Source organism: Struthio camelus, chromosome 25, assembly GCF_040807025.1.
Source record: "Struthio camelus isolate bStrCam1 chromosome 25, bStrCam1.hap1, whole genome shotgun sequence".
Lineage (NCBI taxonomy): Eukaryota > Metazoa > Chordata > Aves > Struthioniformes > Struthionidae > Struthio > Struthio camelus.
The window spans coordinates 4336005-4357199 of NC_090966.1; the positions used below are offsets into that span (position 1 = coordinate 4336005).

The 21195-nt window shown below is 55.5% G+C and overlaps 2 protein-coding genes across 4 annotated transcripts; one reads left to right on the forward strand and one right to left on the reverse strand.

Annotated features, from left to right (window-relative positions):
- Positions 1-24: 24 nt before the first annotated feature.
- On the reverse strand, positions 25-9461 carry LOC104144843 (parathyroid hormone/parathyroid hormone-related peptide receptor-like). The gene is made up of 13 exons (XM_068919066.1): positions 8792-9461; positions 7816-7921; positions 7151-7261; positions 6565-6689; positions 6212-6306; positions 5671-5857; positions 5095-5248; positions 4846-4906; positions 4159-4225; positions 3912-4006; positions 3427-3568; positions 3272-3313; positions 25-2806 (listed from the first exon to the last, which is right to left on the reverse strand). The coding sequence occupies exons 1-13, from the start codon at positions 8867-8869 to the stop codon at positions 2444-2446; spliced, it is 1626 nt and encodes a 541-aa protein (XP_068775167.1). The 5' UTR covers positions 8870-9461; the 3' UTR covers positions 25-2443.
- Positions 9462-9923: 462 nt separating this feature from the next.
- On the forward strand, positions 9924-20804 carry LOC104144782 (myosin light chain, embryonic). Of its 3 annotated transcripts, none has more exons than XM_068919071.1 (7): positions 9924-10093; positions 14133-14160; positions 16938-17087; positions 17981-18154; positions 18647-18724; positions 19400-19443; positions 20553-20803. In XM_068919071.1, the coding sequence occupies exons 1-6, from the start codon at positions 10022-10024 to the stop codon at positions 19426-19428; spliced, it is 531 nt and encodes a 176-aa protein (XP_068775172.1). In that variant the 5' UTR covers positions 9924-10021; the 3' UTR covers positions 19429-19443; positions 20553-20803. The 3 variants fall into 3 exon arrangements, with proteins under 3 accessions (XP_068775172.1, XP_009674258.1, XP_068775171.1); XM_009675963.2 differs by lacking the exon at positions 9924-10093 and adding an exon at positions 12525-12795 and having other exon boundaries at positions 20553-20804; XM_068919070.1 differs by lacking the exons at positions 9924-10093; positions 14133-14160 and adding an exon at positions 15367-16209 and having other exon boundaries at positions 20553-20804.
- Positions 20805-21195: the final 391 nt, after the last annotated feature.

A 21195-nucleotide genomic window follows, 5' to 3' on the forward strand; every position in this document is an offset into this window, starting at 1 on the left:
ATTTTTTTTTTCCTTTCCTATTTTATAAATGGAGAAGGAAGCAGCCCAGGACATGTCACTCATGCCAGCCTTTCGTGGAGTCATTGGTACTGCTGGGAAGAGACCTTGGCAACCGTCCCATGATCTGACTTGCACATGTCCTGCTTTCAGTTAAGCGAGCAGCTTGATTTTTCAGGCATCTCGCTAACTAGCTCTAGTCTGGCTTTTGGAAGAGGTTCCAGTGAAATATCAAATCACAATCTGGTTAAAAACCTCTTTGTGCTGGTTTGAGCTGTCCTGCTCTCGCTCTGCCAAATTCTAAGCATGCTGAAGTCTTCGCACAGCTAATCTTGAGGAAAAGATGATCTCTTGTTTCAGGGCAGATGTGGCAGGGGTTTAGGAGCAGCTGTTAGGGTTCCCCTCTCCTTATCACACTTGGGGTTTATCACTCTGCACAACTAAAAATTTGTGAGCTTCAGACTCAAAAAATAGCTCCGTAGTCTAAAGCTGCCAGCTGTTCCTTCCTTTCCTAGGTCTCAGCTCGCTGCCACCAGGAACCGGTCCTGTATATGGCATACGTTGGGGTTCCTCCCCTTTTTTAACACATCCCTTTGCTGTTTTTGATAGGACTATTGAAATTCCTCACCCCTCTCCCAGCTACCAGTAGCCTCTGGGACTTGAGCGAGTAAATAGTGATCAGTGACAGAGAGCTATAAATGTCAGTTCACAGGCCCACGTTAGATACATAAGAGGGTTGATTCCTTCTCCGCAGAACAAAGCAGCAGTGTGAGCAGCATGCCAGCTCCCCGGAAAGAGACCCTCTCGCCTTGCAGTGCCGGGCTATGCCCCTTTCTTCTAAGGAGACAGGACCACAGCGGCTGAGCAAATCCCTTGTGGGAAGCTCAGGTTTGTAAAGCCTAACCCTGGGCTTCTGCTCCTGGCTGTGTGGCGGTGGCTGCCTCTCCTCCCCTATCTTAGAGGTGGGGGCAAAGCCTGCACTCACCCGGGCGCGCTCTGAGCCCTGTTCCCCATCGCACAGCGCTTTCCTGCTTGGGCGGGAGGCGACGGGGATGTGCCTGACTCTGCATCGTCTTCTAGGTCATTTAACTAACGAATGTGAATCGTGGTGCCCCTCCTTGCGCTGACACTGCTGACCTGGCTGGCTGTTCTTCCAGGGCTTTCTAATCCTTGTGACTCGGTTTATCTCCTCGCATGTCACTGGAAGATTGGTAGATGCCCAGAATTATTTCCAGGTTCTCTATCGCCTATCTTTATGGCAAAACTGTTGCCTGGAGGGAATGTACCTCATTAGAGCAAGTAGGAAAGAAAATCCTCTTAGGCTACTTGCCACCTTCTTGTGTTTTTTTAACCGACACGTGTGCCACCACTCCCAAAGATGTAGTAACTCTCCCCTCCCTTGGGGGAAGGCTGCGATACTGAGCGAATCTTCTGGGTCGGGCACTGTAAGCTCCTCGGCAAGGTCCTTTCCCAGCTGGGGTGGGTTTCCCAGGCAGGGTGTGCGAACTGGACTGGGCAGGAGGGACTTGGGGCTGCCTTTTCCCCTGGTAGCAAGGAGGGGTAGACACGGATAACTGAAGCTGGCTGCGTTTCCGGGTGTTCACACCCTCTGCTGTCTTCCAGTAACTGATTGCTGCGCGCAACACCACCGACTCCATAATGGAGTTTGGGGACAGAAGCGAGTCTTACAGACGGGCTTTTATTAACTTTCTAGCCCGCAAAAAGATGGTGGGGCCAAGGCTGTGGTCTGTGTGCTTCTGGCTAATTGCACCGTAAAGCTTGAGGGATGCAGCCATCTCGCTGCACCGCTCCCAGGCTGTAAAGCCCAGCCTCCCCCCAGAGCCCGTGATATCCCCGTCGCGCGCAGCCCCCGCTCACGGCCGAGTGTTGCGTTTTGGGTTTCGCCGTGTCTGTGAACTGCAGAAGGGTGCAAGTAAAGGCAGGGCGAGCTGCCGAATAGCTCTGTGGGCACGATTCGTTTCTGCTGGCCCCGGGCTGTACAAGGCAGGGACTGGTGCTAAACAGGGCAGTCGCACTTGAGGGCTGGGGATCGTTGAATCGCCTTTGCATACGCTGCGGCTGAAGTCACCTTCTGGACCGTCGAGGTATGTCAGACGGAGCCTGGGGGCTTGTTTCCTGGTCCAAGGCTTTGCATGCACAGACATCGCTTACGCCAATCACCCGCGCAGGGATGGAGATGAGGTTTTGAACTGGCTGCTCTTTTTTTTTTAGGCCAGGTAGGTGCCAGAAGGAGCAAGAGCACATGGTCCCTTTGCGCACTGGCAAGCTGAGCACGATGGGTGGCCTTGAGGCAAAGGGAATTGGGTTGTTTCAGTTGCTATCCCCTTCTCCTGCTCTCCACGCAAGCATGAAAGGAGCCCAAAGCGAGAGGAACAGTGTCTTCCAGGCACAGCTGGGTGCCCTGATGGGAAACACGCTGTTCCCTTCACAGCATCGTCTCCAGCTCTTTGTTTAGGCTGGGGTGACTCCGATCTAGACCTGTTAAGTCCACTGTGTTTTCCCCGCAGGCTTTCTGGCTCATCTCCTGGGGCGGACAAGGCAAAAAGTTGTCGGAGGCAAAGGAGCTGGGCACGTAGCCCGGCAGGCTGGGGCGGGCCGCAAGCAGCAGCCCGCGCTGCTGCGTGCTCGCTGCCCCTCGCCCGGCCAGGCTCGCGCTGAAGCTCGTGGTGGCGTGGGAGACCAGCCCGCCGCAGTAACAGCTCCCCGCTGTGCTGGTGGCACGCGCCTTCTGCTTGAAGTCCAGCGCCAGGCTTCGTCGGAAATGGGCTTTCTTAATCTCCGCCTGCACCTGAAGGAGAGAGCAGAGACGGCAGCCGGAGTCCCCAGCCGGCCCGAACCTGGCGCAAGGCTTCCCTCGAGCGTCCCGGCTCTGCCCCACGGGTTTCGCTCCTATTCGTTTCTCCCAAACCCTACTGAGGGGGACAGGTCTGAGCTCTCCCTTTGGTCACGCCAGCCTGGAGGTTGCTGGTTAACTTGCCTGGCCCTGAAGGGGCTGGAGCAAGGAGCTGAGCAGCTCACGCAGCCTGCTAGGACGCAGGTGCCCAGGTCCCACTGGCCACCCCTTGCTCTGCATTTGGCAGATTTGCCGATTTGCCAAAGGGAAGATGTGCCCAGGGCACAGAGCTCTGCTGGCTCTGGCTTCTTCTTCTTCTTCTGTGGCACTGCGTTACTGCGTGGACGGGCAGGAGGAAACCCTGCCCGTGAAGCCACCAAGGGCAGGACCGCGTTGCAAGACGTGGGCCTTCCAACTTACCTCCCCATTGCAAAAGCAGTAGATAAACGCCACAAAGAAACCCTGCCAAGAGAGACAGATGTGGAGTTTGAGTCCTGAGCCCGGGACGCTGAAACGTGCCTCCCCGAAGGAGGACTGCTCAGAGCGTGCACCGAGGCAGCCCCGTGCTGACATACCTGAAAGGAGTTAAAAAGCATCTCGTAATGCATCTGAATTTGCCACAGGACCCCGGAGACTTCAGTGTAGGGCATCGCCATGAACACCACATAATGCACTCCAAAAAGCGGCATCAACACCAGCGTGGACTTCAGCAGCTTCCTACGAGGAGAAACACCTCCGAGCTTAGCCTGGGACCCGCCGCTCCGCCTGCAGCCCTCTTGCTAAGCGTCCTAGCAAAGAGGGCAGCCGCTTTAGCTTCCCCGTGCGCGGATCCTGCACGTTGCCTGGAGGCCACAGGAAGCAAATCCTGGTTGCAAAGAAAGGGCCCAGCTTGGAGGAGGGACCAGGCAAAGCGCTGGTCACCAGCATCCCACCGCCCTCCCTCGCCCCCGCAGCCGTTCCTACGCCTTTGCCCCTGGTGAGAGCCCGTGTGGAGCCATCTCAGCGAAACGGGCAGAAAAGGAGCCGGCCGGTGGCCGCTTTCGAGGTGGCCTGAACTCACCGGTACTGCTGCCGGGGGTCCAGCTTCCCCGTGTTTGTCTCCCAGAGCTTGGAGGCCAGCACCCGCACAATGTTAAGGAAGAGGAAGAAGTTGACCTGCCGGCAGACACCCGTGATGGTTTCGCTGCCTGCCGCCAGCTGCGCCTGCCCGGGGGACACGGCCACAGCAACCCCCAGCCAACGGCCTGGGTCTCTAGCGGTCCCATTTCCCGGACAAGGATGGCAAAATTCAGCCAAAGGCTTCTTACCACGATGGCAGCCAGGATGGGGACCTGATAAATCCACTTCATGTTCCCAGCACTGAGGTCCCAGCATCTGAGGAGAGCAGTAAGAAACGTTTTGGAGAAACCCAAAATCACTAGTAAGGAAAATTGCCAGCTGATGGCTCCCTGCACCCCACTGGCCCATCATCCCTTTCCCCATCCTCCCACCCTTCCCATCTTCATTTCTGAGTGGGGAGAAGGTCTGTATTTATTCCGTTTAAACCTTGACGCAATAGCGGCCTTGTTACAAACACCCATAACCATTGTGGTTTAGCAAATCAGCTTTAAATTAGCAATAACTTTCCTGAGACCTTCCTGGCCCACCCTTCTTAAAAAAAAAAATCCTGCTGTAAAGTACATGGCTCATCTCATTTTAAAATGCTTAATGTTAGAATAAGCTATTTAACATCATCTTTGCAGCCTTTCCTGATTATTTTATGATGCAAACCTGCATCCAGCTTCCTTCCAAACGCAGAACAAAAATATCATTGTACGCAATTACTGACAATTTTACAAACAAGCCCTGTATAGTTGTTGACTCCTCTTGGTCTTGGTAGCTTTTTGAAAAATTCTCATTTTCATAAGCTCTGCTGTCTACAGATTTTTACTTATATTTGCAACTAGTCTTTCCCTCCTCGAAAGACTGCTGGAGAAGAAAGTGAACCTACGTACTGTGTATCCGCCAGGGAGGCCCTGACGCTGGCCCAGACAGACACGAACACGGCAGGGAGACCTGGAGGGGCAGGAGACATGGAAAGCAGCACGGCTGAAGCATCAGGTTTGCAGAGCGACCCAGTTCCTGGGAGCAGGTTTGCATCCCGCCACCCTCAACTGGGCCCTCGGCGCCACTCGCCCGCGGCCGATCCCCAAGCTGCCGCTGGGCTCGGCAGCCACGGCGCTGGGTTGGGGGCCCGTGCTCACCCCAGCCGATGATGATGAGGACCCACAGGTAGTTGTCGTTAGAGAGGAAGGCCATGAAGATCAGGCTGTGCAGGTAGAGCCCTTCCACCAGGATCCAGTAGTGGTTGGTGGCCAGAAAATAGAGGAAGAGAGTCACCACCACCTTGCAGCCGACCTGTGGCCGGGGAGAAACGTGCTCAAGGAGTGGCCCAAATCAGGCCGTCTCCCGAAAGTAAGCGTGAAAGGTTTTGCTTTCATCTGGGATATCCCCGCATGAGGCCTAGAGCAGCTGCCCTCTCCCAGTCATCTCTGCGAAAGCAGAGCCCCATATCGACGTTGTCACTGCCCCGAGGGAGACCTTTCCCACGCCACACTCGGGAGCCCCCGTCCCTCTGTGGTTCTAATTTCTGTCCCAGCTTTGGTGACTCTTGGCGCAGGGCAGCTGGGCAGGGCTTTAGCTGGCCCAGCAGCCCTCCCATCCCCAGGCTGCAGCTCTTCCAAGAGGCAAAGCCTTGACCCTGGAGGGTCCCAGCTGAATCTCCTTGCACCCAGGCTCCTAAATCTCCTTCTCCTCTGATCCTGCTTGGCGTCACTTGCCAGGTGGCTGCGTTGTCCCGGCGAGGAGACCATCTCGGCTTTGAAATCATCCTCCTGCATCTTCTCCGGCTCGCTGGCCAGAGCTCCTGAGTAGAGCACCATGTCCTTCACGAAGATGCTCGCCGCCCGGCAGATGAAGGAAGCGAAGAGGTGGACGTGAATGTAGTTGCGTGTGCAGTGCAGGCGCCTGGGAGACGAACGTGCTCGTCACAAATGTGAGCGACCACGAGTGGCCTCTGGTGCTGGGAGGGACCCAGAGAGAGTTACCTCCAAGGAGCCGGTCCTGCCGTGGGTGCAGGAGCCAGATCTGGGGTCAAGTGGGGTTTCGACCCCCCCTTAGAGAGCCATGTTGGTCATACAGAAGAATCAAAGAAACGGGGGAGTTTCGGGGCTTTGGGAAACGGTCTGACCCTTATGCTGAGGTTTGGGGCCGGTTGCCCCAGTCCCAAAGGGGCTGCCCCCACCCCTGGGTGCTGTGAGCACAGGAGAAGGGGATAAGGTTCTCCCCCGGGGCATCAGATGGGGTTCAGCTCCTTCTTACTTGAAGTACAAGAGGATGCACACGGCGACGAGGAGGGAGGCCAGGGAGATGGAGTAGCCGATGGTGTACATCAGGTGCAGGCGGTCAAACACCTCCTGGAAGAGATGGGGTGAGCTCCAGGACTCCTCTGCAGCCCAGGCCCCTGCTCTGCCTCCATGAGCAGGGGCTTTTTGGGGAGCAGAGGGCAACATGTGGAGGGCGAAGGTGGTCAGCGCGAGGCTAGGGCAGCCGGCAGGCCCTGCGCCCTGTGATTCCCCTGCCCGTTGGTGCACGCTCCCCTGGTCCCAGGCAGGGACGTTCCCTGCTCCTCATCTCACCCCCCTTTTCCCAGCCCCTCCAAAGAGCAAGGTCACCTTCTCGCGGCTCCGGCTCTCGGAGGAGAAGAGCACGGCACATTCAGTATAGTTGGCCCAGGTCTTGTTGATGCTGAGGGCCATCTCCCAGGTCCCGTAGGCGCTGCAGTACCTGTAGGCGTGACCTGGGAGCACAGATGGACATCAGGACAGCAGTGGGACCCTTAGGAAACCCACCTGCGACCCTCTTCCACTGCCGTAAGCCAGGGTTGTAGACCCCAGGGGTCCAGAGGGTACCAACTGTGATGGGGCACCAACCTCCCTCACTGGTCCCCAGCTCCCAGAAAGCAGGGAGCTGCTGGCCTGGCTGTTGGGAGCTGCAAACCACGGAAGGTGCCAGACCAGCACGCCAGGGCGAACAGGAGCCCGTGTTCATGGGGCTTCCCCAGAAATCTCAGCCTGCAGTTACAGGGATGAACAGGGATCGCCAAGGCTAAGGGGCCCTGGAGCAAAGGCCCCAGCTGGGGCTGGGGATGTTGGTGGAAGATGCTGCTCCTAGGAGCTTTTTTTGTCCTTCTCCATGCTGGTAGCTGAGCAGCCCAGGCGAGTCCAGTCCCTGGCTGACCACCCGGGTGCAATCACTCACCTTTATGGTTGAAATCATAGATGTAGTCAGGGCAGGGCACGGACACCTCCTGGCTGGGGGAGCCCTTAGGCCAGCAGATGATCCCGTCCCACTCCGGAAGGCAGCTGGTATCTGGCCAAGGAGCAAAGACATGTCTCACCAGGGGACCTGACCGGGCTTTGTCACACCTCCTCGATTCCCTGAGCGTGGGCTGAACCAGGGCCAGGACCCATGACCAAAACGCAATGCCCTGGCCCGGCACAGCTGGGGGTGGAGCAGTGGCCGGGGATGTCCCACCACATCCCGCTCCCTTCTGGAGGTGGAAGGGCCCCTCCGAGTGCTCTCTGGGAAAGTCTGGGGTACGAGCTCAGGTGCAGCAGACCAGGCTGTTTCCAGGGGCAGCATGATGCGGTCTTTGGTGGCAAATTGGGAAGACGATTTGATGAGCATCTAATCATGCCCAGAGTGGCCACGGTGCTGGCGCTGTACAAACACATGCCAGGACCCTCCAGCCCACCAGGAGCTGAGCATCTCCTTGGCCATAAACCAATGCAGGAGTTAAGGCAAAGCCCCCTGTCCTGTTCCAGGGACATGTCACCACTGTCCCCGTCAGGGGCGACAGCACTCCCTGTCACATTGCCACGCTCCCCGAGGCTGGTGACCCGCGAGCAGGAGAAGGACGCTACCTTTGATTTTCTCCAGCTGAGCTTTTATGTCTTTTTGGCATTTCTCCTTTGCTTCCACCAGAAGATAAATCTGCTCTTCTTTGGTGAGAACGTCATCGGGGTCAACCTGCCAAGACAGCACCGACATGCCGACCCCGCTGTCACCGCGTGGCTTGACTTCGGTCTGCAACCAGGCTGTCAGACAGCAGCCCTTACCCAGAAGAGCAAAGAGCTGGGCTCGCTGCAGAGTGCTGACATAAACTCACCACATGCAAGGCACAGGCATCAGCTAAAAGCGAGCAGCTCCTTGCATGTATGCAGATGATCTTTTGAAAAATATATTGAGACACAGCGAGTAATAGGTCACCACCGTCTCCGGGCCCTTTCCCCCCCCCCCACCAGCTCTCCAGGTGTTGTTTCTCCTGGTACTTCAAAACGGGGACTGCGGCTCAGTAACGCAGACCTTAGAGCAGCAGGGCGTCTCGGCAGAGCTGCAACACCGGCGGCGGAAACTATTCGGCCTTGTTACGGCGAGGTAATATTGCCCCTAATGCAGAAAGCCCCATCGCATGGGTTGGGGGTGAGCGGGAAGGGAACGGCGGGAGAGGGGCAGGATCAGGGTCCCGGGGGGACCTCGGCAAAGGCGGCGAAGGATGCTCCCAGCTCTGCCCTCGCCGTCGGCCGCTGCCCGGATATCATCCGGGTCGGCCCGTTCCCTCCGAACCGTCCGCTATTCGGGACGGTTTCTCCGGTTGGACGCCGAGGTTTACAAAAACGGCCGGCCGCGCCGCGAAACGTGGCGGGCTTTGGGCTCTGCCTCCGCCGGCGGGCGCCGAGCCCCTGCCGCGGGCGCCCGGCCGTGCCGCGGGCGCCCGTAACTGGGCTGCCCGCACGTCTGCAGGTCCCTTCCGCCGGCGGCCGGGCTCTGCCTCGCACAGAGCCAAGAAGGATTTCGGACGGAGGGAGCCAAGGGGCGCGCGTGGGTGCGGGGACTTACCAGAGCCCAGACGGAGGTGAGGAGGCAGCAGCAGAGGAGGGCGGCCACGACGCCTCCCGCGGGCCCCGACGCCTCCATGGTCCGGGCGCGCGGCTCGGCTTGAGCACGAGATCTCAGGGCCGGAGAGGGGGGCGAAGCGAAGCCTTCGCCTGGGAGCAGCCGGCCGGGACCGTCGCCCGCAACGGGGGGAACCCACGGGCTACGGGGGCGACTCGGTGCGCGCGGCTGGACCGAGCATCCTCCGGGAGCGAGGTCCCGGCGGGTGCCCGGGCGATGCCAGGGCGCAGCCCGTCCCGGCGAGCGCCCGAGCGGGTCCCGCTGAAACGAGCAGCACGTCCGGGAGCCGCGGGTGGGATTAGCCGACCCCCGGGGCTGGGGTGGGGGGTGGGTTTCTCCGAAGCTCCCGTTCGGATGCTTTTGTCTCGCTTGCTTCCCGCGGCTCCTTGTGGCCGCTCAGCCGGCCGCGGCAGAGCTTTATCGGCTTAGCCCTCCGTGCGAAAATCCTCTTCGCTCACGGCAGATTCCTCATCTCCTCTCCGAAACTTCTCCCAGCACCCGGTGCATCATTTCTTTGATGCCGGCCGGCTTCTCCCAGCACCGGGCCAGCCCGCCGCTGCCGGGCCGCTCGCTGCCCTGCAGCGGGACGGGGCACATCCAGCGCCGGCAGGTCGCAGAGGCAGAGGCTGGGCGCTCTTATGCCGAGCGGAGGGATGCTCCCGGAGAGGGGATGTCTTTCAGGCAGGTGCCGGTTTAACCCTTTTCCTTCTCTCGGGAGGCAGCTGAAGCGTGGGACGGAGGGACGTGCCCGTTCCCCGCTAGGGATGCGCTTTGGGGTTGGGCCGCTGCGTTTGCTAAAGGATGTCGCTGCCTAATTGCGTTTAACCGTCTGCTGGGGTGATGGGGGGGGGCGGTTAGCAGCACTCTTTACCCCTCCGGCAGCTCCGGGGACATGGACCCCCCCCGAGCGGGCAGCTATAAATCCCGGCGGGGTCGGGGGCATCTTTGGCAGCTGCCCATCTGCCCGGCTCAGTTTACGCCGGGTCACGGCCGGGGCCGATACCAGCTAAGGGGACACGGCGCAGAGGTTTCGGGCAGAAGGAGGGATAAGTAGATGAACGGCAGGGCTAGCGGTTTTGCGGCAGGGCCGGAGGGGAGGCGAGGCTGTTTCGGGAGCGGGGAGCTGGCGCTGAACCCCGCGGCGCGGGCACGGCGACGCCGGATGAAGGCGCGATGGCGGAGGGGGCGGCAGCCAAGCTCGGGGGCGATTTGATTCCCGTGGCAGACAAAAATCTGACCCGGAATGTGAGTTTGCAAGATGTTGGGTTTTTTGGGGGGGTTTGTTGTTGTTGTTGTTGGGGTTTTTTTTTTTTTCGCTCAATTCTTGAGCAAAGATCGGGAAAGCGATTGCGCCGATCGCCGCCCACCCGGCCCCATCATTCAAGCCCTCCCCAAAGCCGCGCTAGCAATCACGAGCTAACAGCCGGGAGCAAATTGCCGAGCTGTTTGCCGCGGCTCCCGCACGAACCCCCCAACCCAGCTCCGCCGCGGGGGCTCGGGGCGCGGAGCTGCCCCGGCGACACCTCCTGCGCCCGTCGGTGAGAAGCTATCGGAGAGCTCGGCGTTTAAGCCCTGGGCTAGTTTCCTGCCTTTTGAGAAGAATTGGAGGGGGGGGGTCTTGTAGGTTTGTTATTTATTCACACCCGGCGATCTCTCCGGTCGCGCTCGCCTCTTCCCTCAACCCTTCATTTTGAGATCAGATCATTTGAGACAGATGTCACCAAGCCGAGGAGCTTCGCGGCCACTGCCGAAGAGCCCCCTCGACCGGCCGCGCGTCCCTGGAAGCCGCGGGGGGAGTCCTTATGGCAGTCCGAGCCGCAAAGCGGAGCTGAAACTGCAGGATTAGAGCCGCTCCGAAATGCAAATATAGCTGCATTTTGTTTGCATTTACATATGCACACACATATATATATATAAAAAAAAATGCACATGCAACTTTCTGTGTGTGTGTGTGTGTGCATATACATATACATACACATACACATACATATGTACATATGTACATATATACATACATACGTACATACAAGTATGTACAAATATAATGGCCCGGAGCACAGCAGCAGAGCCCTGCCAGCGCCGGGTACCTCGTAGCTCTGGCACCAGTACTGCAAGCATCTCGCAGGGTCGTGTCCCACCCAGCGGCTCGTGCCCGACTCTGCAATACGATTTCAGCAGACGCTGGCCGGACAAACGAGCCCTCGCAGCGTCTCGACAGCAGAGCGCAAGCTCTGCAAGCTGAAGATGGGGTTTTTTTTTTTTCTTTTTTCCCCTCTTTTAGCTCGATTAACAGAAATCAGCTCTCAGGCCCCCTCCAAGTGCGAACTGAGGGCGAGCGACGTCCAGCCAAGCTGGTGGCGGGGAAGGGGGGGGGGTCGCATCCAGCCCCAGGCTTGATGGGTTCGAGGCTTCCTGCACTACTGAAAATTTGAGAAAGAAAGCTGCGTTATTTCGCGCTTTATTTTCAGACACCTCCGCCTCCAAACGTACTTGCCTCGGTTGATCAAAAGTGGGATAAAGCGAAATATTTGGTTGGGTGAGTAGAAATGGAGCTGGGAGCGACGGAGCTGCTTTAATGGCTGCGTAATGACCATCGCTTCTTGTAGGAGCCCAGCAGCTTCCAAGGCAGCTAGATTTCAGGTTAGCCAATTGCTATGTTTATAATCACATTACTTGCAGGTTTACTTTAGGTCCCAGCTCCAGGGACCATGTGATTTCCTAAAATTCTCTTTCCATTTGGTTCTTTTTTCCATTTTCAGTGATTTTTTTTTTTTTTTTACTGCTCTCAAGCACTTTCAGAGATGGCTGGGACATTCCCTGACAGCTCCAATGGCAGGAGACAACACAAAAGACCGTCAGTCTTTTACAACCTTGTGATTTCAACCGTTCTCTTGATTATTTCTCTTAACCGATTTCATGATTCAGCGGTCTCGCCCAAGGGTCTTAAAACAGATGGGAGAGGAGGGTGGAAGCAGCAGCGGGAGCGTGTCCCACCCGGCGCCTGCCCAGCTCCCGGCGGGGAGGCGAGGTGAAATCCCACGCTGGCACAGGGCCGTAAAGTATCCCCAGGTGATGAATTAAAGGACTACCTTTAACCATCGGTTGCGTGATCCTCGTGAGCCATCCTGACGGGCCACGTATAGAGCTCCAACCAGGGCATCTTTGCCCTCCTTATAGCCCAGAGCCGCCTCCGCAGCAGTCGTGCACAGCCTGCAGCCCTGCCAACCTCTTTCCCAGGGTCCCGGGAAGAGCTCAGCCCGTCCGCGGCAGTCTGCCTCGCGCAGGCCGGAGGAGAGGCCGGGGCGAAGGACGGCCTGAGCACGAGGCCAAGGCGATGGTCCACAGAGCTCCTGGTCTGCCAAGGAATCCGCACCATTCGCGCTTGCAGCCCTGCCTAAAAACAGACCTGCTTTTTCCCGTGGGTATCGCGGCAGGTTTATCAGCCGCCGCGTTGCTATTTTCTCGCCAGGCACTCCGGGCCATTAGCGTTTAGGTTTTCAATGATCTTTTAGCAAGCGGCCCCCATGCAACCCACCCGGCGCAGGTGCTGGGGTGGGGAGGAGGCATCCCCCCCCTTTCGTCTGGGGGGGGTGGCCGGTGGCATCCCTGCGCCGGGAGCCGATGACAATGGGCAATTGTCAAGTTGGGGCCCCTCTCGCCAGCGTTTTCTTCCTTTTATAGTAAGTAGCAGTTGCTCCAGCAGCTGGCCAGCCCCTCCGGGGTGAGGACAGGGCTCTGTATATAAGAGAAGGAGCAGGCTTTGCCTTTTGTCTCTCCCGTTGGTTGCTTCGCCTGGGGGGGCGTGAGGACTCATCCCTGCACTTTTGCAAAGACCCAGCGCGATGCCCCCCAAGAAACCTGACCCGAAGAAGGAAGCAGCCAAACCGGCTCCAGCCCCGGCCCCGGAGCCACCCAAAGAGCCGGCCTTCGATCCCAAGAGTGTGAAGGTGAGTGAGGAATTAAGACAGCCCTGTCCTTTTCTTATATGTGATCTGCCCGGCATGGTCAATCCCACGCGCCATGCAGACAGCGTTAGCCAGGCTGCTGTCCCAACCAAGAGCTGGGGCTGCGAGCTGAGATTTGATGTTCCCCTTGCTGGGGGGGGGGGAGGGTTTAATATTCCCCCACCCGACCCTGCACAGCACTGATCGAAGCAAACTGCTAAATCTGTCCTCTCTCTGCTGGCTCCTGAATCCCACACGTGAAGATGCTCTCTCCCACTTGCAGACGGAGCAGCCGCGGAAGATGAAACCACCATACACATTTAGCTCATCTCCCAGGCTGCCTCCGCAGCATCTTCCAATTACCGAGGAAAGCTCAGCCCAGAACTGCTCTTTGCAGCTTTTGCAGGCTGCTTTTTGCTGCCTGCCCCTCTCCGCCTGCCCCATCCAGGCTGCTCGAGGTGCTCACCCCGGCAGGTTGGTGTCTGTAGGAGATTCCCAGCTCTCTAGTCAATCCCTCTGCTAGTATTAGCCACCAGCCAGGCTTAAATTAGAATAATCTTGAGAGTCCTAAACCTTGGAGTCTGAGGTGAATTGCGCAAGTAAATGCAATTGATGATAACTCCTGTTCAGGAAGAAACTTGCTCTGCCAGCGTGCCACAGCATACAACAGTCTTGGAGTTAAACATCCCTTGGCTCCTTGGCTCCTGCCTGAGATGCCATGTGGGGGCCCCAACCACTCGCTCGGAGAGCATTAAAAAGTTTTTCTGCTGCCAGCTGTCTTCCTCCCAAACTGTTTGCCACCTGCGTTGTCTCCTCCACATGAGAGCATCTTTTTCCCCAAGTGTCTCTTGCTTTGCAACGGGAGCTCATTTTTTTCCTTAGCTCCCCAGGATATAGTTACATTTTTAAGCCAGAGTTGTGGCAGGAGAGTTATTAATAGCAGGGCTCAGCGTGGAAGCTGTTCAACCACTTGAACCCTGCCTTTAGGGATCAAGCCTTGAATCAACATCCTTTCCATCCAGAATAGCCTGGGCTGCACTCTGAGCATCCCAGCTGCCTGCCACCCCTGTGCCTGCTGCACCGCTGCAGGGACTTGCTCCTGCTGGCCGTGCTTTCCCCAGGAAGGAGTGTTCCCACTCCTGCTGTGGCTGGATATGGCCACAGCCGCCCACCTTGAACAGGCTGCTGGGGTCTCAGCAGGGGGAATGTCAAGCATAGAGGGGAGCCTTTTCTTTCCCAGGCACGTGGTTTAGCATCGCGGCATCACCCAGCGGCGATATACCTACCCCCTTGGCAGCAACACGCTCTTTATGCCCGCCTCTGTTCTCTTGTCCCGACAGGTCGAATTCACTGTGGAGCAGATTGAAGGTAAGCGCAAACCTCACTTCCTCCCAGAAGATGGCATTAGAAAAGGGGACTCCCTTTATTTTTTTGTTTTTCCCAGCAGACTTGACTGCTGAGGCCCCAGGGATCAAACCCCCTCCTTAGGGAAAGCCCAGCAGGGTCCCGGCACCCTGTTCCCCACGCTCTGCCCAATGCAGAATGCTCTTCCTCCAGGACGGGGCTGGTGACATTTCACAGCAGCCAGAAGGGACACATGAAATCAGAAAGTCATATTCCCTGCTGGGACCGGGCAGTTAAGGAGATGGGAAAGAGCGCTCCGAGTTTGCCAGTGAAAAGGAGGCCGACCAGCAGGAGCAGAGCAGAGAGCAGGGCACGGGGCTGGGTGGCTGGGTGGACACCGGAGGGAAGGGAGGAGGCAGGAGGGGAGGTGGAAATAGGAGTAACGCCGGAGGAGAACGAGACCCAGCGCAGGAATTTAGCTGTCATTGAAAGGCTGGGAGGGTCAGGAGGAATGAACGGATCCCGGCTCCTTCTCTGCACTGAGGATGCCACCCAGTGGAAAAGGATAACCCCAGCTTCAGATCTTAGCAAAAAAAGAAAAGGTATTTTCCATTCCTGGTGAGAATGCAGCCTGGTTCAAAGCCTGGGATTCATGCTGGATGAGTAACTCCCGGCAATGCAATGACAGACCCCTGCCAAAGGGGGACTTAGGCTTTCTCCCCTCTCCGTGGGCAGCTGTAATGCCTCTGTACAGGCTAGAGATGGGACAAGATCCAAGGATAGCTCCTGGTGGGAATACTGGGAGAAGGAGAGCCCGTATCATGCAGGCTTGGCCCCCGCACCAGTGTCCGAAAGAAGGGAAGCAAGCCATCAAAAATGCAAGTTAAAATACAAAGATATTTAATTTTAACCCCCAGCAATGTCCCAGAGTGTGGCACCATCAGTACTTCTTGCCTTTCTGCGTGGACTTGACTTTGAGCAGACATTTGCTGTAGTGCTGCCTAGAGTTGGATGGAGGACATAACAAAGCCGGATGCAGGCACAGGCCCTGCTCCGTCGTGCGCTCCTTCGGTGCCAGGCAGCCAGGCCTTGGGACTGGTGCAAAAGGAGAGACCATGGGGTGCCCTCAGAGCAGTGCCCTTGGCCCAGGGACTTGCAGGTGGTGGTGTCCGCCCCGGGTGCCCCCACAACCATTGTGAGGTCAGGCCAGAGGGTGATGGGTGGACTGAGATCAGCATAAAACTTCCTGCTGGCAGGACTACAGGGACACAGAGGTCCAAGCCAAGGGTGTCGTGGGTGCAGAGCCACGGGATGGCAAGGCACAGCAAGGAGATATGAAGATGCCAAGTAGCAAATGGAGCATGCCCAAAGCCCACGGCGAGGATTCCCATAAAACCCAAGGCGATGCCCACTGGATCTTTATGTCTCCATCATCACGTGGAGGCCGTGATCATCTGAGCCTGCCCGACAGCGGGAAGGGCAGCTGCACCTCTTTGAGGGAGCTACTGCAAGACATCATGAAGAAAATGGGCGAGAACCTGGAATTCATTAGTGCCATGGACAGTAAACTCACAGCTCTGAGCATGCGCATGTACACGCTGGAAGGGCTGATTACCAGCTTGGACAAGTCAACTGCTCAGACAAACTCACTGATCCAGAAGCAGAAGGAGGAAACACAAAAATGTGTGCAGGCCTTGGAGCATCTGATGCATGAAAACCGCTGTCTCACTACTCGTGTGGAGCAGCTGGAGAGACAGGCCCCATCCTCCAGCCTCAGGATCCTTGGCTTACCAGAGGGGGAGGAGGGCAAGGATCTGGTGGGCTTCCTGGAGCAATGGTTGCCCCATGTCTTGCACCTCGACTTGAGGGAGGAGCCTGTTGTAGTGGAAAGGGCCTTCCGGGTGGGAAACAGGAGGCAGAGACAAGGCTTTGAGCAGTGCAGGAGCGTGATTGTTCGTGTGGCCAACATCAGGGTTAAAGACCAAATCCTGCAGCAGGCCAGGAAGCTGAAAAGCATCACATACAAGAGGAAAGAGATCCTAATTGTTCCAGATGTAGGCCCCCTTCCTCCAGGTAAAAGGAAACACTCAGTGGGCTGATAGCAATTTATGGGAGAAAGCATGGAAATGAATCTCTCGTGTCTTTTCAAGCATGGCTGGCAGAAGACACAGTCCACAAGGCTGAGGAGGACACGATCGCTCTTCCTCAAATGGGAGCAATGTCATGTGGTGTCTGCCTGTGAGGGGCTGGGAGGATGCAGCCCAGGGAAGGGTATAGAGAAGAGGAAGGTGATTGCTAAGGCCAGGAGCTATGGGGGGAGGCCGTCTGCAGGCTAGAGACCGAGCAGCATGCCTGGGAGCAGCGCTAACCTGGTCCCTCGCAGGCTCAGGCAGAGCAGATGGGGATGCAGAGGGAGGGCTGTGGGGCCTCCAGGAGGCCTAGGTGCAATAATGGAAGAAGAAAGGGGATTTTTCTGCCACAGAGATGGTATGCTGCACCTGCAGTCAGTGCTGCAAGCACAATCCCAGGAGGATTCATCCAGCCAGTTCCGTACAGGTGACAAAACCTGTTTGTGGAGCTGGTGACTAGTCAAAGGAATTTGGCAAGCCTTTGAGGCTAGTTGCCTCCTATTGCTCAAGCCAGTACAGGTCTGCATGCCCTGGGCAGCAGTGATGGGTGCAGAAGGCACCCACTGCTTGGTTGTCCCTCCCTTCCTGGCCCGCCATCCAGGAGTAGCTCCTGGCAGGGTGGGAAGTGGGGCCGGTGTGGGCAGGGGACAGCCAAGCTCTTCATCTCTGCAGAGTTCAAAGAAGCCTTCAGCCTGTTTGACCGGACACCTACGGGAGCCATGCAGATCACCTATGCGCAGTGCGGAGATGTCCTACGGGCGCTCGGTCATAACCCAACCAACGCAGAGGTGCTGAAGGTGCTAGGCAAACCCAAACCAGAAGGTAACAGCAACTGGGGCAATGGGGAGAGGGTGAGCCAAGCCATCAGTGTCCTTCCCAGCAAGTACAGGATTATGCCTCCCATCCTTTGTTAGATGAAAGAATTTGAAGGGAAATGATGCAGAGAGGCTCATTCCTGCATAATTCCTTCATGCCCCCTCCAGGTACCATGCCCAACCTGCAAAGGATAGGCTGCCCTCCACTGGCAGTGTCACCAATTGACACCAGTGGGCCAGATCTTGAGCTGGTGAAGCCCATTGTAACCCCACCACACGGACTCGGCTGCAGCCTCGCTCCCTGTGCTGTAGCCCAAGGACTGTGTCTGCTGTAGTCAAAGCAAAGAGCAAATTCTTGTGCTACAGCCTGAAGATCAGAGGCTCTAATACAGAAAAAAGCCTCAGCCCTTTGCTGAGAACATGCTTGAATTCCAGATGGCAAGAAGCCATGTGGTTTCCCCCATGCCTCTATAGCCATCTCAAGCTCTCAGAAGCCATCTGAGACTTTAAAATCTACATTTTTTATAACCCACTCTGGATGATTTCCATTTGCCTTCTGTTTGCTAGCCTCAGGCTTGTGTCTTCAGCCCTTTGGACTAGAAATTATACCAAGAATAAACCAATATAAAGAAAAGGAAAATCTCTTGACTCCAGAAACTGAAAACTAAATAGGAACTTAAAATTGCAGGACCTGGGACTGGGCAGTGCCCAGGATCACGCTCGTGGGTGAGTAGTAGCCAGGTTTTCAGGTCCTCCCAAGTGGTGGTCAGAGGGTTGCTTGCTGCATCCCAGGAGAAAGGGAGCTGTGCCCCCTCCCCCCCCATCTGTAGCTGGAATAAGTCTTGGCAGGAAGGGTGAGGTAGAGGTTTAACATGACCCCATTTCCTCCTTCTCTTTCAGAAATGAACACAAAGATGCTGGACTTTGAGACCTTCGTCCCCATATTGCAGCACATCGCCCGCAACAAGGAGCAGGGCACCTTTGAGGACTTTGTGGAAGGGCTGCGTGTCTTTGACAAGGAGGGCAACGGCATGGTCATGGGGGCAGAGCTACGCCATGTGCTGGCTACGCTGGGTATGGGTTGGCCCTGGGCACCTGGGGACAGGCTACATGGGGAGGGAGCTGTGATTAGGGGAGCTGATAGGACAGTCAGGGAGCAGAGCAGAGGCCACCGCTAGCTCTTCTCAGGCAGAGCGCCACAAATGGCTTGGGTTAGTTGGCTGGTCTCGTGTGTTGGACAGACCCTTTTACCGCTTCCAACTCTGCCACTCTGGGCTCTCCTAGGAGTGCCCCCGAATATGTGGCCTTTCCCATCTTAAGCTGCAGCTTTGTATGTGACCCAAGTGGGCTGCAGTCTCCAGGTTGTCCTCAGCTATCAGACAGCAGTTGCACCTTGGCCCTCTCTCCTCAGCCTCCCACCAGCACTCCTTAGTCCATAGTGCATTGGCACACAGCTCCGGTTTAACTCCCTTTTCCTTCCTCTGGTGGCTTTGGCTCTCTGGAAGGACAGGAGGGTCCAGGCAGGGTGAGAGCCCTTCCCCTCACCTCTCCATCCTCTGCCTCCAGGGGAGAAGATGACAGAAAATGAGGTGGAGCAGCTCATGGCAGGGCAAGAAGATGCCAACGGCTGTATCAACTATGAAGGTAGGAGCAACAGAATCCTATCAGGGCCATCTCGGGCACGGTGGTCCTGGCTTCAGGTGTGAAATACGTCTTCTGAGAGGAAATTGTGGACCATCTGAGAGGGAAGCGTGGACCATCCTCCAAAGGACAACTCTGAGGCATTGCATCTGGGGTGGAAACAAGTCAGTTGTGCCAGCGACTTCCAGTAAAAACTGCTGAGGAGAGCATGTTTCCAGGGGTTTCAAGACTGTTTTATCCCCAGTTTGGGCACTATTTTGTTGTAAGCTATCAAAAATCAACAAAGCCAGCATTTTTCACAGCAGAGGATAACTGGGAACACTCGGCGTCCCAGAGCGTTCCCAGCTATAAGAGGGTGAAAATCAGGCTTGAAGGGTTAAATCTGGGAACCCCTAAAATGGGTGAGCATTGAGGAAAAGAGAGTATCCGCTTCCCTTGGCCTCAGAAAACTGGGAGTAGCAATGCTGGCTTGTCTGCAAGCGGGGTTTGGTATCTGTCTGAAGGGGTTTGGGATGGCAGGCGGAAGGTGTGAACAGGAGAAAAGTCAGTCCCAGCAGAGCGTCACTCTGCTTCGCTGCCCGCCGGCCACAGCTCCGAGCCCCTTCCAGCCCCAGGCTGAGATGCCTGAGGCTTTAGCGCATGCTCTGACATCTCACACGTTTCTCGTTTTCTCCTTAGCTTTTGTCAAGCATATCATGTCTGGCTGAAACAAGGGACTTCAGGTGAGTCGGGCTCTCGCACTGTTTATGCTGAAATTGGTAATACTGGCTATAACTGTTAGGGACAGAAAACCCAAAACCTAACCCTGCAAGTGGAATAATACTACAGTAATAACCCCAGCTCTGAAAGCACGAAATGTTCACGAAAATGAACTGCATTTGTAGCTCGTGCCGTTTGAAATGTGTCCTGACCAGCCCTGTGACTGTCAGTTGTGATGTAGGAAGTGTGGCCAGTCTCTGCTTCAAACGAACGAGGTTTATGTGTTTTAGAGTGATACATTTTCTAATCCTCCTGGAGCTAAGGCGGTCATCAAACAGACACCGCTGGAGCTAAATATTTTAAAACCCGCAGAAATGGATGACTTGATGCTAAGACAACATTAAGAACTGAATAAGGAGCCAATTGTGCCAATACTTAAGAAATATCAAAATTCCTATTAGCATTAACATTAAAAAGAATATCTCAAACACACCATTTATGCTTGTTAACCTTTTTGCATTCCTCTAAGTCTGCATGAGGAAACCAGAGAAACAAGTTTCTTTCAGTATAAACTATGCCTTCAAAATCTAGACAATTTAAAAGAAAATCCAAATTAACAAGAGCTGTTCCAGCTGTTCCCAGTCTCTCCCACCAGTTTCTTCTGGTTTCAGTATCTGTTTCTTAAACATTTTTCCTCTCCTCAGCTGTGTGAAAGAAGGCCGCAAGCAAAAAAAAAAAGAAAAAAAAGAAAGAAAAAGAAAAAAGATCTGACCTTCAGATACTGTTAAATACACAAATTAAACATTTAAAAATATCTTTTCCTCTACAAATCTCTTCAAACATCAGAAGGTTAAAACAGAGGCAGACAGAAGTCTGAACTTTTGAATGTTCAGCACCTTCTTATCTTGCTTTTAATCTATTTCTCTCTGGTTCCTGTTCATCAGCTCAGCAATGTAAGCGTTTAAGTGGCAAATGCTGCTGGGGAGGTTTAAGTCTACATGAAACTATTTGCAGGAAGCACTGATTTTTAAAGGCATGGAAGGACGGCTATTGACATTTTGGGTTCGTCTGAGAAGCAGCTCTGTCATTTCAAAGATTCATTGCATTAAGCCCTCTCATTCTCGTCTCCCAGGTTTTTGGAAGCGTTTGAATCCACTTGAGCAACACAAACAGCGAGATTCCTCTGTCTGTATCCCTTCTTCCCTGGATGGCCTGAGTCTGCAGTGGTGTTTCATGAGCCGCAGCGAGGAGTTTGCCTCCATACTTGTGTGCCTGATCCTCAATATATAAAGGGATACACATCTGACCCTTGGTTTTAAACCTTATTCTTTCAAGTTTTCCCCTGTGACATTTGGCTCATTAAATTTTATTCCCTCCCCTCTTAAGTTATCTGTGTTTTGGCTTTCGACTAGTCAGTGAAACGTTAGACAGAGGAGATCAGGGCCACCAGTGATCAGACGTGGCAAGATGTTCCCTCGAAAAGGGAAACAAGGCTGGTTTTATGACCCCTGTGCTTGAGGCAGGAGTTCAAACTTGGAGGTAACGGTCTTTATTCATCACCCTCAGTGTGGGCCAGGAGCTGGACTGCAGTTTGGGCATGTCTCGCTGCTAGATCTAGGTAGGCTTTGGTAGAGCAAAGAGGGCATGAGGGAGAGGTTGCATCCACAGACCCTCTGTTCATGGGGACTCACCTGCTGTCTAACCTGAAAGCACCTTTTCTTAGCCCAACTAGTATCACTGAAAAAATCAAGGTTTTTGGTACCTGCTGAAGTACC